General features: G+C 43.5%; 1 protein-coding gene across 2 annotated transcripts in view; it reads right to left on the reverse strand.

Annotated features, from left to right (window-relative positions):
• LOC121947533 (immunoglobulin superfamily member 21-like) overlaps positions 1-16814 on the reverse strand; it is a 70039-nt gene that overhangs the window by 25151 nt on the left and 28074 nt on the right. For both annotated transcript variants that reach the window (XM_088082705.1, XM_088082704.1), the window contains exon 5: positions 6537-6652. In XM_088082705.1, the coding sequence (XP_087938831.1) occupies positions 6537-6652 (116 nt within the window). The remainder of the gene's footprint in view (positions 1-6536; positions 6653-16814) is intronic.

A 16814-nucleotide genomic window follows, 5' to 3' on the forward strand; every position in this document is an offset into this window, starting at 1 on the left:
CTACTGAACCTTTCAATACATTGTGTTGATTCCACTGTTACAGTGTAGTACATGTGTCATGAACGGTCGCTGTTATAGGAAAGATGAGGACTACGTTGACTCACTTCGGCGTTTACCTGGCCATTTATTAGTGGGTAACAGCTGACGGTATACCTGCGTTATTCCTGTGTAAACACACTGATGACGTCAACGGCGCGACTACGGCAACCCGTTTGTTGCGTATCATCACATCTCCCCCTTAAAGTGGTTAACCCCACATACTTTAACCAAGATGCATATCTCACACATAAACATGAATATTGAGAACACAACAGCTTTAGCTCTAGGACGTCAGGGTAGACTACCCTCAGTCTGCAGCAACGTAGGGATTATTCTGCCCTCAACAGTTGCTGTTCCTATCAGAGTTTGCAGAACAGTCCAACAAGTCCTTAGATGGTTGCTGTATTACACCAACAGGGATGTGACCTTTAAAATTAAGATTTCACTTTCTTTTAACTAAAGAATAATCACATTGCCTCCAGAAATAACAACAAATAATATGTAATATGTAAACTCAAATTTGACCATATAATTCCTTTAGACTGTCAAATTAAACAAGAAATTATCCTGTACTCAAATTATCTCTCACACAACTGATGAACTGAACTTAGTGTGAAGTTGAGCAGGTCTGAGTCTTTTAAATGTCTCTATATCTGAGAGGAACTCTGACCTCACGACCTTTGGAAGTCACCTGCACGGTACTGCATGGAGGTGAGCTCTGTGGTGCACACGCTGCAGCTGAGTCTGACTGTCTCTGATCAGCAACCTGGTTTCTGAGGCCAGTACGGACCACAGGTATGGGGCTTTTGGGCTGCTGCACAGGAGATCCAGGTGGCAACGGCTACTGGTCTGGTGGGTCAGCAGACTGTGGAACAGCCTGCAGATGTCTCCGGTTGCAACGCAGTATGGCTCCATTGTCTGTCTCCACCATGTAAGATCGTGGCTCTCTGCACCTCCCGAGGACTCTAGCGGATGTCTTCCACCCCTTCTCTCCATCCAGTTTTACTTTGACGTCCTGCCCAGGGTTTAGAGCAGGGAGAGGCAGTGCAGAATGACGATGGTCATGGAAGAACTGGTAAGCAGACTTGGTCTGGAAGTCCTTCTGCTGGACTTGCTGTCGGTCCACAGGAGCAGATCGCAGCTTGTTCTCCAGCATAGGAAGTGTTATTCAGATTTCTCTCCCAGCCATGACCGAAGCTGGGCTCACCCCTGTCGCAGCACTAGGGGTTGCTCTGTAGCACATCAGAGCAAGATGTGGGTCAGGTTGCTTTAAGATGTGTTTTGCAGTCTGTACAGCACGCTCCACAGCGCTGTTAGCCTGAGGGTAATGGGGGCTAGATGTCGTGTGTACGAACCCATACTCCTGGCTGAAGTCTTGAAACTCTGCGGACGTAAACTGAGTGCCGTTATCGCTCACTAGTTCCAAGGGAATGCCCCACCTCACGAACATGCTCTTGAGCCGGTTAATGACTTGATGGCTCGATGTTGTAGACAGGTGAGCGATTTCAATGTCCCGAGAATAGTAGTCTGTCACGATGAGATAATCCTCCTTTCCCGATTCACACAAGTCAGCAGCAATACGCTGCCAGGGGCCCTCGGGCAGGGGTGTGGTCAGGAGGGGCTCATGTCTGTGAGCGGGTTTGTTTTCGATGCAGAATTCACACATGGATACTGTCTGTGTGATCTCAGCACCAATGTGTGTGCGACCACACAGACATCTTGGCACGTGCACGGCACTGTGTCAGTCCTTGGTGTCCCTCATGCAACAGTTTCAACACATTTGCTCTTAGTGCAGAAGGGATGGCCAGCCGGTTCTGGTATAGCACTAAGCCATCAGTCTCTGAGAGGTGTGCTCTTGCAGTGTAAAATCCATGCAGCGATAGTGACAGCATTGATTTTGGCGGCCACCCATACCTGATGAAGCGCACAATCCTCTGCAGGTCTGTGTCATGCTGTGTGGCTGTGCAAATTTCACAGAGTTTTTGTGATGAGACAGGTGCATTTGCTACGATGGACTCAACATATGCTTGCACCTCCTGATCTGTGCTCTGCTCTCATCTCTCACGTCAGCCAGCAGGCGCCGGGAGAGAGCATCGGCGACGACCAGCTGTTTCCCTGGAACGTGCTCAGCTACCACGTGAAACCTTAAGAGCCGCATCAGGAGTCTCTGGCACCTCGGAGGTGCTTTGTCTAAGTCATATGTGTTTATGAGCGGCACCAGTGGTTTGTGATCTGTTTGCAGGTGGAAGCCATCCATGCCGTGCACATAGCGTGCAAACCACTCGCATGCCCACACGCCTGCCAGACACTCTTTTTCAATTTGAGAATATCTCTTTGCGTCGGACAGCATGCAGGAGCAGAATGCCACTGGCTTTAAGCCGTCTCTGTGTTCTTGCAACAGCGCTGCTCCTAAGCCAAAGCTGCTTGCGTCGGCACTGATGACAGTCTTTCTGTTTGCGTCGTAATAAACAAGAGCTGGAGCTGACACCAGCATGGCTTTAAAAGCGGCAAATGCCTGTTCTTGCGCGTCACTCCATATCCACTCGCTGTCTCTCCTCAACAGGCAAGTGATGGGATGCAGTTTCGTGGAGAGATCGGGCAGGAACCTCCCGACGTAGTTGATGAGACCCAGGACCTGGCGAAGCTCCTCCAAGTTGGTCGGACTTGGCATGTCAGTGATAGCTTTCACTTTAGCAGGGTCTGGTTTCATGCCCTCAGCGCTGATGTGACCGAAGTACTTTATCTCTGACTTAGCAAAATAGCATTTTGCTTTATTCAGTTTCAAGCCACTGTCTTTCACGGTCCTCAGAACGGCGTTCAGACGCTTGTCGTGCTCCTCTTTATTTGCTCCAAACACGAGTATGTCATCCATCACCACAACAACTCCCTCATGACCCTTCAGCAGTGTTGACATTTGTCTTTGGAAGATTTCTGGAGCTGACGTAATTCCAAATGGCAGCCTTCGGAAGCAGAATCTGCCAATCTGGGTTATGAATGTTGTCAGCTTTTGGCTGGTTGCGTCCAGAGCGATTTGCCAAAATCCACAGGAAGCGTCCAAGGTGGAAAACACTTTTGCTCCGGCCAGTTTTGGGGCAATATCTTCCAAGAGTTGGCAGGATGTAACGCTCACGTTTCACGGCTTTGTTTAAGCGTTTGAGATCGACGCACACCCTCACTTTGTCTCGGTTCCTCTTTTCCACTGGAACCATCAGGGCACACCAATCGGTGGGCTCCATGACCTCCTCTATTATCCCCATGGCGAGCATGCGCTTCAGTTCTGTCTCCAGTTTTGACAGAAGAGGAAATGGGATGCGTCGTGGCGCTGTTAGAATGTAGGGCTCGGCACCTGCCTTCGGTTCAATTTTCACAGGGTTACACTTTAGCAGGCCGATGTCCCCAAACACATTGGCTAACATGTTTGTGTCGACGCCATTAATGCGCTTGACCAACCCCATCCTCTTGGCAACAGTCCCTCCCAATAGGTTGTGGGCATACGGGCCCTTTATGACAGTAACCCAGTAGCGGTAGTTCTGTCCTTTAAACTGAGTTTAGGACTTGTGACTAATGGTATTTTCTTTGCTGGGACCAATCTTGGGCTCTGGTGCAGTCTGTTAAATGCAGTCTGTGACATTACAGTGATGTCAGCTACTGTGTCGATTTTAAATTCGACTATGCTGTCATTTACAGGCAGCTCCACAAGCCACTCATCGTCAGTGTCTGGCTGCTCGATTACAGCTGGCTTAGTTTCAGTCACTGCGCCAAGGAAAAACATATCCCCGTCCCCCTCTGATGTGTTGTCAGAGACCACTGCAACTTCTTTCAGCATTTTTGTTTGACAGGCTGCTTCGAAATGTCCAATTTTTGTACACTTTCGGCACCTCTTATTCTTAGCTGGGCAGGGTTGTTCTTTCCCATGTGGTCTAGCACAGCGAGAGCATGCAACAGGGTTTCTTTGCTCACCTTGCTCCTGTTTCTGCAACTGTTGTCCATCATTGTCACTCTTTTTAGCGCGAAACTGCTGCTTTCTTTGTCTCACTGCATCCACTGCACAATCCGCACGCAGGCTCACGTTCTGCTGCTTAATTTGTTCACTCTGGCGTGCTATTTGGATAGCTCTTCCGAGCAAGAGGTCGGGCTCGAGCTGCAACTTTTGAGAGACCTCGTTGTCGGATATGCCAATAACAATCCTGTCTCTGATTTGTTCATCTTTTGTCCCTTTGAACTCACAATACTGTGCCAACTCATACAGTCCTCTGACAAAAGCCTCAACAGACTCACCGGGCTTCTGTACTCTCATGTGGAAGCACGCCCTGTCATGAATAACGTTCCGTTTGGGCACGAAGTGGTCGCTGAATTTCTCCATTACCGTTTCGTAGTCGAGCTCTGGAGGACACCCGCCGGCTCCCTCCTCTTCTTCGTCTGCTCGGTCGTACACCTAAGAGTCGTAAATGGGCTCTGCCTCCTTTCCCAAAGCGTAGAGAAGCGTGTTCACCTGCACTTCACTGCTGTCTTTATTCAGCTTTGACACCACTCGGAAGCGGTCGAATCTCTGGCACCACATCGGCCATTCAGCCGGGCGGATGAAGTCAAAAGGCTCTGGCAGTCCGAACTTTGCCATTATTCACACTGTGCAGGCGTCCTGTCGGCCACTTCTGACACCATGTCATGAACGGTCGCTGTTATAGGAAAGATGAGGACTACGTTGACTCACTTTGGCGTTTATCTGGCCATTTATTAGCGGGTAACAGCTAACGGTACACCTGCGTTATTCCTGTGTAAACACACTGATGACGTCAACGGCGCGACTACGGCAACCCGTTTGTCGCGTATCATCACAACATGTAACCCTTTTTACCACCCGCTCTTGTATTAAGAAACCCACCTTATGCTTTAACATGAAATCTTCTTAACCCTTATGCAATATTTTGTGGTAAAAGAGACATCTCACATAGTAAACAACTGTCTAGGGTAATATATGATTCTTACTCACTGTACAATGTTAATTTAGAGGCTGGTGGGAATACGCTGACCTGTAACTTATATTTACCCAGCAGTTTGAATGAAAACACCACTCAATGACACAAGATATCAGGTTGTGAAAATGTATTGCACCTGAAAAAACATTCAGACCTTTGGTTTTGAAAAAGAGAAAAACTAAGAAAAATAACGGACCCGTGTAAACATGTTTTGTTTAGTCCTAATTGTTCAACCTGAGTGCACTCTTAATTTGCTGCGTTGGCACGCTTAGTTGGAGCTCATGATGGTTCTGTAATGTCTGTGGGTACCTCTGTGTGTCTGTGAAGCTAGCGGGGCCAAGCTGCAGTTGCCGATCCACTCCCCCGTTGCAGCAGCTCCCCCCGTCGGCAACATTCATCCACGACGACCAGGCAATCCTTGTCCGTGACGACCCAGCGACGCTCATCCACGACAACCCGACAATCCTCATCCGTGACAACTCCGCGATGATCCACCACGACGACCGTGCCGTTAGCTTTTCACAAGCTCCCACTGGCTAACTCTGCTGAACTTACTTCGTTTCCAATAAAACAACAAAAACACTCAACTGCGCCGGAGAAGCCGACTCGCACACTCAAGGCACAGATATAGCACAGTCCCAGAGTCTCTGCTCTACGCCATAAGCACATTTTGCCTTCCTCTCTCTCTCTCGGGTCTGCCCGGAAGTGTAAACACTCAAAGGTCATGAACTCACACACGTAATATAACGTAATAAGAATTACTTTTTTAAAGGCATTCACACCCCATGAAATTGTGTTTTTAAAACCATTCATTTAAAACATACATTTTAACATCTTAGTTTGATCAAATAGTTAGTTATGCAAATTTTAACTTCACCATGAACTGGCTTTTTCCTTTAACTCATCCCCATAAAAAAACACATAAATATGACTGATACTTATCAGAGTATTACATACAGTATTAAAATCAAAAGTAGTCTTTAGAAAGCAGACAACACAGCTGTACTTTTGCTCTACTTTAGATATGTATGTGTGTGCCTGTGACCACCAAGAATGTTGTCTGCCATCATCATAATATACCACTGTTACAATAGCCCAGTGCTGGGCAGTGTGGCCATGTTTAAATAAAGGATTTGTTGAACATGCAGTTCAGTTCAGTAGATAAAAACACAAAATGGAAAATAGAAAATGAATTAACATGGTGTTCTGTCATGTGGCAGTGCTCCTCTTCATCTCGCTGATGCATTTGTCTCATTCAGGACATGTGAAACCACTCTTTTATAGACATTAATTTTATCCCATATGCAGCTGTTTTATAATCCCTTGATAAAAATCCTTAATACATTTTCCAAAGAGTCCACAGAGGGGACAGGCTAAAGCTTCAACTGTGGCTTGATGGATGGAGGGATGGAGGGATGGATGGATGGATGGATGGAGCTTTCCTTCCAAGGAAACAAAGCTGACGCAAATTTGATTATGGAGTCATTCAAGTTGATAAAGTGAAAAGAGGCTCCATCTCACCATGGGAGCTGGCTTTGCGCCTGTAACAATGCAAACCAGAGTGAAGTTCTGGGCCTCGTAGCGGCTGAAAGGAGCAGGGCTGTCAGCTGCCACCACAGAAATAGACTTGGGAGGTACTGTAGAGAAAAATAAAAAGAAGACACGTGAGCATGGAAGTACTATTAAGAAACTGAAGAAAAATAAAGACACATTGTATGAGTTACTTATCTAATAATAAAGGTATTTATCTAGTACTAAAAAAAATCATGGTTAAATGGTGAATCAGTATGTGGGTCATGATTCAGAGCTGAGGCTGCTGTTGGAACATGTTCAGGTGGGAACATTTCAGTCAATTCAACAATACTTTCAACAGAGGTATACAATAATATGGAAAATATCCTAATTTGTTCTCTTTATTCAAGTGAGATGTTCAGATTGACCTTAGTCCTATGTCTTGGTGCAGTGCCAAACTTAGGTCGTGGTTAACCTATCTTAGCAAACAGATTGGAAGCAAGGAAACAGTTAGTCTGGTGCTGTCCAAAGACAAAGGAAATTTTCCACAGATCGTGTCACTGTGAGCATGTGAGCATTGCATGGTGGTATGTCTGTGTCATTCTGGAATTACAAAAGTAAAGTATTAAGTACATAAGTGGAAAATTCAACTATATTATAGCTGACAAGGTTCACAGACAAAACACCTGTTATATAAAGAGATGTGTAATTATATTTGTACGGTGTGTATGTCAGGCTACAGTGTCTTTGCAAAGTCTACGCCTTAGGTACGGCGTTGATTCAACACAAAAGTATAATAAACCATGCTTCAATGTGATAAGAAGACTTTAGGAAGTCTTCAAAATAGCATTTCCACATTTCTGTTTGTGTATAGGTTTAACTATCAAGACTAAGAGGAAGCTACAAAAACTGCAGACTCAGCACTGAAGAAAACACAAAGAAGAAACACAAACTGGAAAATGCAGAGTTTTTCACAGTTTTGCTGATGATACTGTTTACAAACATTAGCTGAAAATCCTTGCAAAGTATAAACTGAGTTGGTTGGGTGTCTGTTAAGGAATAAATCAGTCCAAACACTTTCTGGGTTGTCCTCATAACTTTTAGTAACTCCAATACATGTACAGTCAGCTTAGGCCACCCTTCATTTTCCCGTCCTTTTTGCTTGCTCGCCCTCACCCCTCACGCTCTCCCCTTTTCTCCTACCTCAACCTGACCAACTTACAGCTGCATGAACAGCACCAACTAGCTGTTTAAACCTGTGCTCACACCAAACTATAAATATATACCATCAAAACATATCCTACTTTCACTCTTACAGGTGAATCTTTATTGTCATGGATGCTCTGTGGATGGCAATGTAAATAGATCAAGTCCACCACATTGGTTCATACAGGAATGTTTCAACAACTATTGAATCGACTGATATCAAATTTGATGTGGTTGGTATGGGGACTTCCCTCTTCCTCTTAAAGGGGCAGGGAAAAATCATGACAAAAAGAGACATTATACATCTATCTTTTATAACCATCAAGAGGACATGCATTACACCAGCACCCTCCTTTGGGCCTTGCAGTGGGTCAAAACTCAAAGGGTTAATTGACTGATTGATAGATTGATTGATTTAAAAAAAAGAAAAAATTAAAGGGAGGGATGCTGACTCATCCCATCTGTCTCCTGCTAGGGCCTCTGGTTGTGCTGCGTTTGGAGGGGGGCCCTCTTGCTCATCCCTCTGATGTCTCTCTGAGGCCCTTTTTTTCTTTTATAAATTGTAGTCATTTTTATAGTACACGACACCACCAAAAGACAACAAAAAACAACAAAAAAAGAACAAAAACATAATGACAAAACAACACCAAGATCAAGACTCACAGCCATAGAGCAAAGATTTCACAACATAGGTTGTAAAACTAGTGTGACACACATAAAAAGAGCAGCAGCAGTCTAGTATTTATTCCATTAGTTTTCATTTTTTAAAAAAGTGAGGAAAGGTTGAATAATAGTTATTAAAAATAATAATTTAATTTTTTTTTAGATGGAATTCACACTAAATGTTAATCCACCCCTCTGAACTAAGACAGGTTGCCGATTTTTTAAGAAATATGTTTTGTTCCTCTTTAATGTAGCAGAGAGGCTTTCCACTGGTAAGACCTTGTATAGTTCTCTGTACCGCTGTTACCATTGGGGGTTTGTCTTTAATCCATTGAAATAAAATAAAATAATAATGTAGCTAGCAACAACAATTTTATTAGAACAATGTATTGTGAGAGGATAAGATCAAAACCTACTGGTGGGATTCCCAACAGAAACAATGCAGGATCCAGTTTAATTTTGATGTGTAAGATTGTACAGAGCTCTTTTTTTTAAAAACATTTTTCCAAAAACGTGTCATCATAGGGCTTTGCCATATGAAGTGAAAGTAAGTTCCCACCTCCTTCTGACATTTTTTAAACAGAGGCGATATGTTAGAGCTACATTTACAGAGAAACTGAAGGTGTATGTTGTGTCCTGTCCAGCTTTCAGATGGCTTTTTTATGGCTTGTCTGAGCTGTATTAAGATTAAAAGGGAGACATGCATTTAGGAATGACTCACAAAACTTGTTAAAGGTTCTAACAGGTAGTTAATCAATTGCTTGAAGAACTCTAAGCTAAACCCATTGGGGTGATTTTCCCCTTTGTAGGTCCCCAAAAGCCTCACATACTTTCCGTTCAGTGATTGGAGAACATAAAGTAGCTGTTGCGTCATCAGACAGAGTGGGTAGTACTATTTTGTCAACAAACCTGTTCCTAAGGGTAGAATTATATTTACACTCAAATGTCTAAAGATTCTCAGAAAAATCCTATCAGAATGTAAACAATATCTTTAGTTTCAGTGTGAGTTCAAGTGTTATACACCATCCATAAGTGAAGGTATTGTATTGGTTGCCTTTTGACTTTTATTTAAATGTGGTAGTAGTCTCCCCAGTATGTTGCCATGCTCAAAAAAAATGTGTTTTGCATAAAAAAATAGCCTTTTCTGCTCTTTGAGTGAGGAGCTGGTCAAGGGTGGAGCGAGCAGCTGAAAACACAGGTTTCTTGTGTTTTCTTAGTAGGTGAAGATTTGAATTCCATTTCTAAGTTATTTATTATATCCTCTGGGTCTAACTGTGCCTTTGAGGGTTTTTTTTCCTATTGGCGGACGTACATGAATTAGTTGCCCCCCTCATATAAGCTTTGGCTGTTTCCCATAAAATTGACATAGTAAACAAGAGTTACTAAACAAAAGAGGATTTAGGCCGCAATGTCTAAGCACAGGGTCATAAAATGGAGGGTCTAATTCTAGGATAACTGAAGAGTGATCAGAGAGGACACATGAGCTAATCCTGCCTAGCTGGGTACAATCTAAAATAGCTCTTGATACAAAACAAGTAATCAGTTATTGAAAAACTATTTTGTGGATGAGAAAATAATTTATAATCCCTTTCTTTGTGGTTTATTATCCTCCATTCAGCAATCCTAGTTCAGTAAATAAGCCCTTTGTTGCTTTTGACATTTTCAGTAGTGCCCTTAGTTTTGAGGAATTGTAGTCCATTACCATGTCTAGGCCACAGTTGAAATCAGCCCCCATGATTGTATGATTAGTGGATGAAATACCTCACAGAAGTATAGAGTAAAATGCCCTGTCAAATGCATTTGGGGCAAAGATAGATCCTATTAAGACATAGTCCCCAAAAAGGAGACCTGCTATTAGGATATATCTTCCATTTTTATCTGAAATATATTTATCAATGCTGAAGTTACTCTTTTAATGAATCGATATTGCTACTTCCCTACTCCTAGAGTTATGTGATGATTAAAAGACCTATCCAACCCATTCCCTCTTATGTTTTAAATGTACGGTATCAGTGAGAAGCTATTCCAGTGTTATCTGTCTTTAATTCTGATAGAATATTTTGCCCTTTAACTGCGCTGTTGATGCCCTTAATATTAAATGCAACAAATTTGACTCTTGGTTTAACACTTACTTTATCCAATTGTCAGTACATTTAGCTTTGCTTTGTGAGCTTGCAGTAAGAATATGTGCAAAACTGTAGATGAAAGAGGTTCTGTCTGAAGAAAAAAATGAAATGAATACCTCTATGCATAAATCAAGACACTTATCTAAAACTAAACTTCCAACCAGTGAGATGTAGTATGTGCTGTTTGTAATACAAAACCAGTGCACTTTTGATAAACACTCTGTTTACCATTGGATTACACTGTGGAAGCATGTGCTGGCTTTGTCTCGAAGTTTTCCCGCTATCAAAAATTACCCCCTACACAGCTCATCCTGTCACTGAAGATATAAACAGAAAAAAATAACCTCATATTAGTACAAGGCAGTTGTAATATGCAATATGAAATAATTAACTATACTACTTAAACTATGTTTACACGAGGCAACTGACCAGCATAAGGAATATCAGTTATTTATATAACCATTACTGGTAAACTTAACCCACTTCTAAACAGATATATATATATATATATATATGTGTGTGTGTGTGTGTGTGTGTGTGCCATATAGTTCACATCTTTTTTAGCCTTTCCAAAAATAGCCTTATTAACAGTCTGGCAAACCCCGGAACATGAATAAATGGTAAATGGACAGTACTTGTATGGCACTTTTCTAGTCTTATTAACCACTCAAAGCGCTTTCACACTACATTGTCCCATTTACCCATTCACACACACATTGATTACAGGGTGCCACCTGCTAATCAACAATCATTCACAAGTACTAACACTCCGATGACGAAGCATTGAGAGCAATTTGGGGTTCATTATCTCGCCCAAGGATACTGCGACATGTTGCCCGGATCAAACAGCTGACCTTCCAATTAGATGACGACCTGCTCTAGCTCTGAGCAACAGCTGCCCCAATAAGGTACTGGCAGTCAGTTCGCCAAGTAACATGCATAATTAATAACCAAAACACAGAATACATGGCTACATCATTAAATGCCAGTATGCATTATGTTATACTGACAGCAAGGGCTGTTAAGGTAGAAGGTAGAGTTAAGATAGACTTGAAATTAGTCCCTAAATTCTGCTACATCTTTTTGGCATTGAAGTGGGAATAGAGAAGTCTCACAGCCTGGGGAAAGAAGCTGAACCGTAGTCTGGTGGTTAAGCAGCAGATACTTCTGTATGTTTTACCAGATGGCAGCAGGGCTTGCAGGCTGTGGCTAGGGTGGCTGCTGTCTTTCAGTATCTTTTGGGCTCTGTGCAGACACCTCACTTCACCAAGGTCACTGATGCTCTGTAGATGGGAATCAGTGATGTTCTGAGCAGTTTTAATCACCCACTGTAGTGCATTCCTGACCTGGGCCGTGCATGAACCGTGTCAGTTTGTGATGTTTCCAGTCAGTACGCTTCCTATTGCTCCTGTGAAGAAGTTAACCAGGATCTTGCTCCAGAATTTAGCCTTCTTAAGTTTCCATAGGAAGTAGAGCATTTTCTGTGCTTTTTAACCTGGGTGGAGATGTGTGATGACCAAGATAGGTTCTAAGTGATAATAATTCCTAAGAACCTATAGCTGTTCACCTGCTCCACCTTAACTCCACTGATGTAGACAAGGGTTTGTGTCTTTGCCTCCTTCTTTCTAAAATCAACAATCAGCTCATTGGTTTTACTGATGTTGTTCTCTGTGCACCACTCTCCAAGGCTGTTGATTTCCCCCTGGTATGAACTCTCATCGTTGTTTATAATACATCTGCATACTTCACAATAGAGTTCTCCTGATGTCTGGGAGTTCAGTCATGGGTGTACAGTGTGAACAGGAGGGGGCTGAGGGGCTCCAGTGTTGAGCACGGATGTACTGCCAATCCTAACTCTCTGGGGTCTTCATGTGAGGAAGTCCAGTATCCAGTTTCAGAGTGTTGTACTGAAGTCCAGGTTAAGTTTTCCGATCAGCTTCATGGGAGATATTGTGTTGAATGCTGAGCTGAAGTCAACAAACAGCATCCTGATATAGCTGTTCTTATTCTCCAGGTGAGTGGAGACTGAATGAAGAGCAGTGGATATGGTGTCCTCTGTGGACCTGTTAGTTCTGAAAGCATACTGGTGAAGGGGCAGGGATGTTCTCTTTGATGTGCTGGAGAACCAGTTTCTCAAAGCACTTCAACACACATGAGGCGTTACATTGTAGTGTTTTACTTTATAAAGCCCGTATTTATTCGGGGACTGCAGAAATGTCTGCTTTTTCTGCTGTGGGGAACCTGTGCTCCACTCTGCTCCGATCCGATTTGGTAACTCATCTGGAATCAGATGTTCTTAGTGATGAGCTGTTTGCACATTTAAGGTGTTTTTTCCTGAAAGCTGCAGAGAGATCTTGTTGGATGAAAACAAACTGTCCCTCAAATTTTGCAGGATTGGCCATATTTTTCATTGATGTTGACATTGTATGTGTGTGTATGTATGTGAATGTGTGTATGTGTGGGTGTTCCCCTCTCACCCTATCCATTTTGGGCAGATTCCCCTTCAAGCCTGGTTCCTGTACCAGAGACCTGGAGCTTGAGGGTCCTGCACAGTATCTTACCTGTTCCTAGGACTGCACTGCTCTGACCTGAGATCTCAGATGTTGGGTCTAGACTCTGCTGGAGCCACTGTCCCAATTTGGGGGTTATCTGAGTGATCACCACTGGTACCATTGCTGCCTGCATCGACCATACCTTCTCTAATTCCTATTTCAGCCCTTGGTATTTCTCCAGCTTCTTATGTTCCTTCTACCTGATGATCGCTCGGGATTGCTTTATCTATCACTTTTGCCTTCTACTGCTGTTCATGGACCACTACAATGTCTGGTTGGCTAGTCATAACCAGTTTGGAATCCTTGGAAAAGCACAGCAAAGATTGAACTGGAACCCCCAGCAACCCAAAGAACTCTTGGCAAGTAACATCCAGGCATAGCATTAGGACATAATTACAGACTAAACAAGACTGTTTACTTTTTCTTTGTCTTGTGTTTATCGTATATTGACTTAATGCTATTGAATGAGTTTTGTTGTAATCTGTTTGTAATTAGGTTATCGGATAGTTTGGGGATTTAGTTACCATGGCACTTTCTATACACATTAGATCACATACATGCACTCAGAAATTCGCTCTCAGCAGAAGTGTAACAGGGTTATTGTGTATTATTGAAGTTCGTCAAAATTCATATTTATGTTCATTCAGGGTTCCTTTAATTCTCTGTAAAGTTGTCTTGCTGTTTTATTTCTTTGAAAATACATTATAGCAGAAAGATATCTCTCACATCTCTGTCTATGCAAAGCTCCTTTTGTTTTCAGACAACAGGGCCCTCCGGTGGCAGAGGTGGTAATATTAGAGATCTGAGACAATAGAGACATTCTCCACTAAGGTATGTTCTGAAAACAGCTCTGTGATTTCTTTTAAATATTAAGCTATGAAAGTTATTGACCCAGATCAAAATGCATAGAAAGGGACATAAGTAGTCTTATTACATTTTGTCACTGGTTTAGGGTCGTTAGTTTGTGTTTATATTGTTTTACAGAGTGTAGGTTGTATGCTAAGCGTGAAGTTGGGCAGCAGCTAGCTCCTCTGCCTTGTGCACTTGGTTTACAGATAAACCGTGCTGCAAGCTTAAACATGGTGTCTGTTTCACCATGTTAACTGTATTTTATTTTGATGTATTGGGGCTGGAGCTGTGTTATCAAAACACCACTGCCAACAACTATTTTTCTGTGTTTTCCTGACAGGTATGTTTGTATTTTTTGTACAGAGAAATGTTGTGTTTTCTTTTCTAAAACATGTGTTAAGCCTTTACATACAAGTGTTATATGTTTTTCCATGTAAAAAATATTAAAACAGGTTTATGGCAATTTATGAGATAAAAAGACGTTGCATATGCAGAGTAAGCATTTGTATAATTTTATTTGTTATACAAATGTATTTTATTTTCTCTACAAAACTATACGATCACCTTGTGAAGACGCTTGCTGACATTCTCCACCACGGGGCTGGAGCTGTGTTGTCATATCACTAGCGCCAGCAACTATTTTTTTGTATTTGCCTTACAGCTGCATACCACAAAATAAATGCTGTGAACCTGATAGAAGTTGTAGCGTAGTATCTTCAGTCTGTTGGAATAGGAACCAGAAGAGAGGCTTACAGAAGCACACAGAGAAGAAACTTAAAGTTGCCACCTTTTTCTTTTGTGGCCACTTGCGCCTTGGCTGGAGAGTGTCATGGTTCCTGCATCTCCTCCCCCTCACTGCTAGTAAAATTCCACTCACCTTCCTCTGACCTGCTCTACCTGCAAGCCCCGCCCACTGCTGCAGCCTGCTCTCCCCACAGCTGCAGCTCATCAGCAATCAACCCGGTATTTAAGACACTCCAGCCCACACACACATTGTCAGATCGTCCTCTGCAGCATGCATGTCTTTCCAGCACTCTCCAAACAGATCACCCGTTGCCGACTCTGCCTGTCCCCGACCTGCTCTCCTCGCCTGACTCCTCGTGAACCTACCTGCCTTCTGTCCCTGACCACGTGCTTAGTTTCGGCATTCCAGAAATCTGACGGATTCCCTGGTAAAGACCTCTCTGCTCTGTTTCGACGATTCTCCTGCCTGATCCCTGCTGGTACTGTTGTTTCCGTGGACGGACATCCCGGTAACCGAACCCCTGCCTGCCCTCGACCACCTCTCCGCTCGATCCCCGACAACGCTCACACACGTGTTGTCGGCTCACGGAGCTACGGGGTTTCCTCGTCACCAGCCACGTTGGGTACAAGCTTCGTGTCTTCGCTTCGTGGGATTCCCAGAGACATTGCTAGGGCTCACAGCTCGAAGAACGAACTCTCAGTCTGTATCCTGTTTTCCATTCGTGTTGGTTATAATAAAAGTTATTACCAACCGCCAGTGAAGTGTACTGTACTGCATCTGGGTCCTCCATACACCCGTTACAGAGAGTGTGGAGGTACTTGTTTCTTCATCAGGACCAGAACTCATTCGCAAGTGCCTGTACTTGTTTCCACTGACAATTGAAAAGATCATTTTTGTTGAAGCTGCCAGCTGGAGCAGTTACTCATAGTTTCTGGGTTAAAAGTATAACAGGCACCAGCAGCATTGTTGAAGAGGGATCAGAAGAGACTGGGACTAATGGTCTCGCATAAATGATGGCAGACACCTCTGAAATCAGAATACAAAGCACTTCGTGGGTCAGGTGGGTACATCTGGTTTGTAGCAACATGGAATAAAGACAGCATATGGATGTGTTGTAAAATGGTTAAAATGATGAATTATGATTAAAAAATATCCATACTACGGCCGGCATGAAGCCTGTGCTGTGTCAGGGACTCCGAGAGGTACATGCGCATTCAACGGTAGTGTCCCACAGATACCATGTGCACTCATGAATACTCTGGGTTTCGCCAATCATGTCCTCCCAGACTCCCCCCATGTGAATTCCCATGTACAGTGTGAAGGAACTTTAGAATGTTGGTTTGGTTCAGGTCATCTTGTCCCATGCCCAGTTCAGAACTGGCTCCAACAAAGTTCATACCTCTGTCTGATCTGAGCTGCTTAGCCTCTCAATGCAAAAAATCTGTGCAGGGCGTTGATGCAACTGGAAGTGTCCATGGACTCTTTAACTTCCACGTGTACAGCTCTGGTACTCATCCATGTAAAAAGTATAGCCCATCACCCATTCTGAGCCGTTCCACCTCTTGTGCGTCTGGTGACAACATTCCAGGGACCAAAAACATCCAAGCCCATGTACGTGAATGGTGGGGATGAGCTCAGACGTTCCGGAGGGAGGTCGGCCATTTTTTGGGTCTCAAGTTTTCCCCTCAGCTTTCAGTATGTGACACAGTGACCAGACCTATCAGTCTCTTGCCAGCAACAATCCACAGGCCAGCAGCCCTGACTGCTCCCTCTGTGAATTGCCGATCTTGATGTTTCACCTTTGTGTGGTAATGATTCACAAGTAATCTTGTGACATGACTTTGATTTGGGAGAATGACTGCATTTTTTTACCTCAGGATTGCATGTCTCAGATGTCCTCCAGTCCATATGAGACCACCGCACATGAAAGGATCAAGATCCGGGATCACACTCGTTCTTGGGACAGCTCTGCTCTCTTGCAGCGCAGCATACTCAACTGGATAGACATCCCTTTGGACAGACTTGAGTATGACCAGCTTTGCCTCTTCCAACTCTTCTGGAGTGCGAGGTTTGTTGCACTGATGTCAGCCTTTGCATGTTACCAAGGAGTCTGACCTTTCGGAACAAACCTGGTGGATCAAGATAG

The sequence above is a fragment of the Plectropomus leopardus genome, chromosome 9 (assembly GCF_026936395.1).
Source record: "Plectropomus leopardus strain MGB_pleo_1.0 chromosome 9, ASM2693639v1, whole genome shotgun sequence".
Classification (NCBI taxonomy): domain Eukaryota; kingdom Metazoa; phylum Chordata; class Actinopteri; order Perciformes; family Serranidae; genus Plectropomus; species Plectropomus leopardus.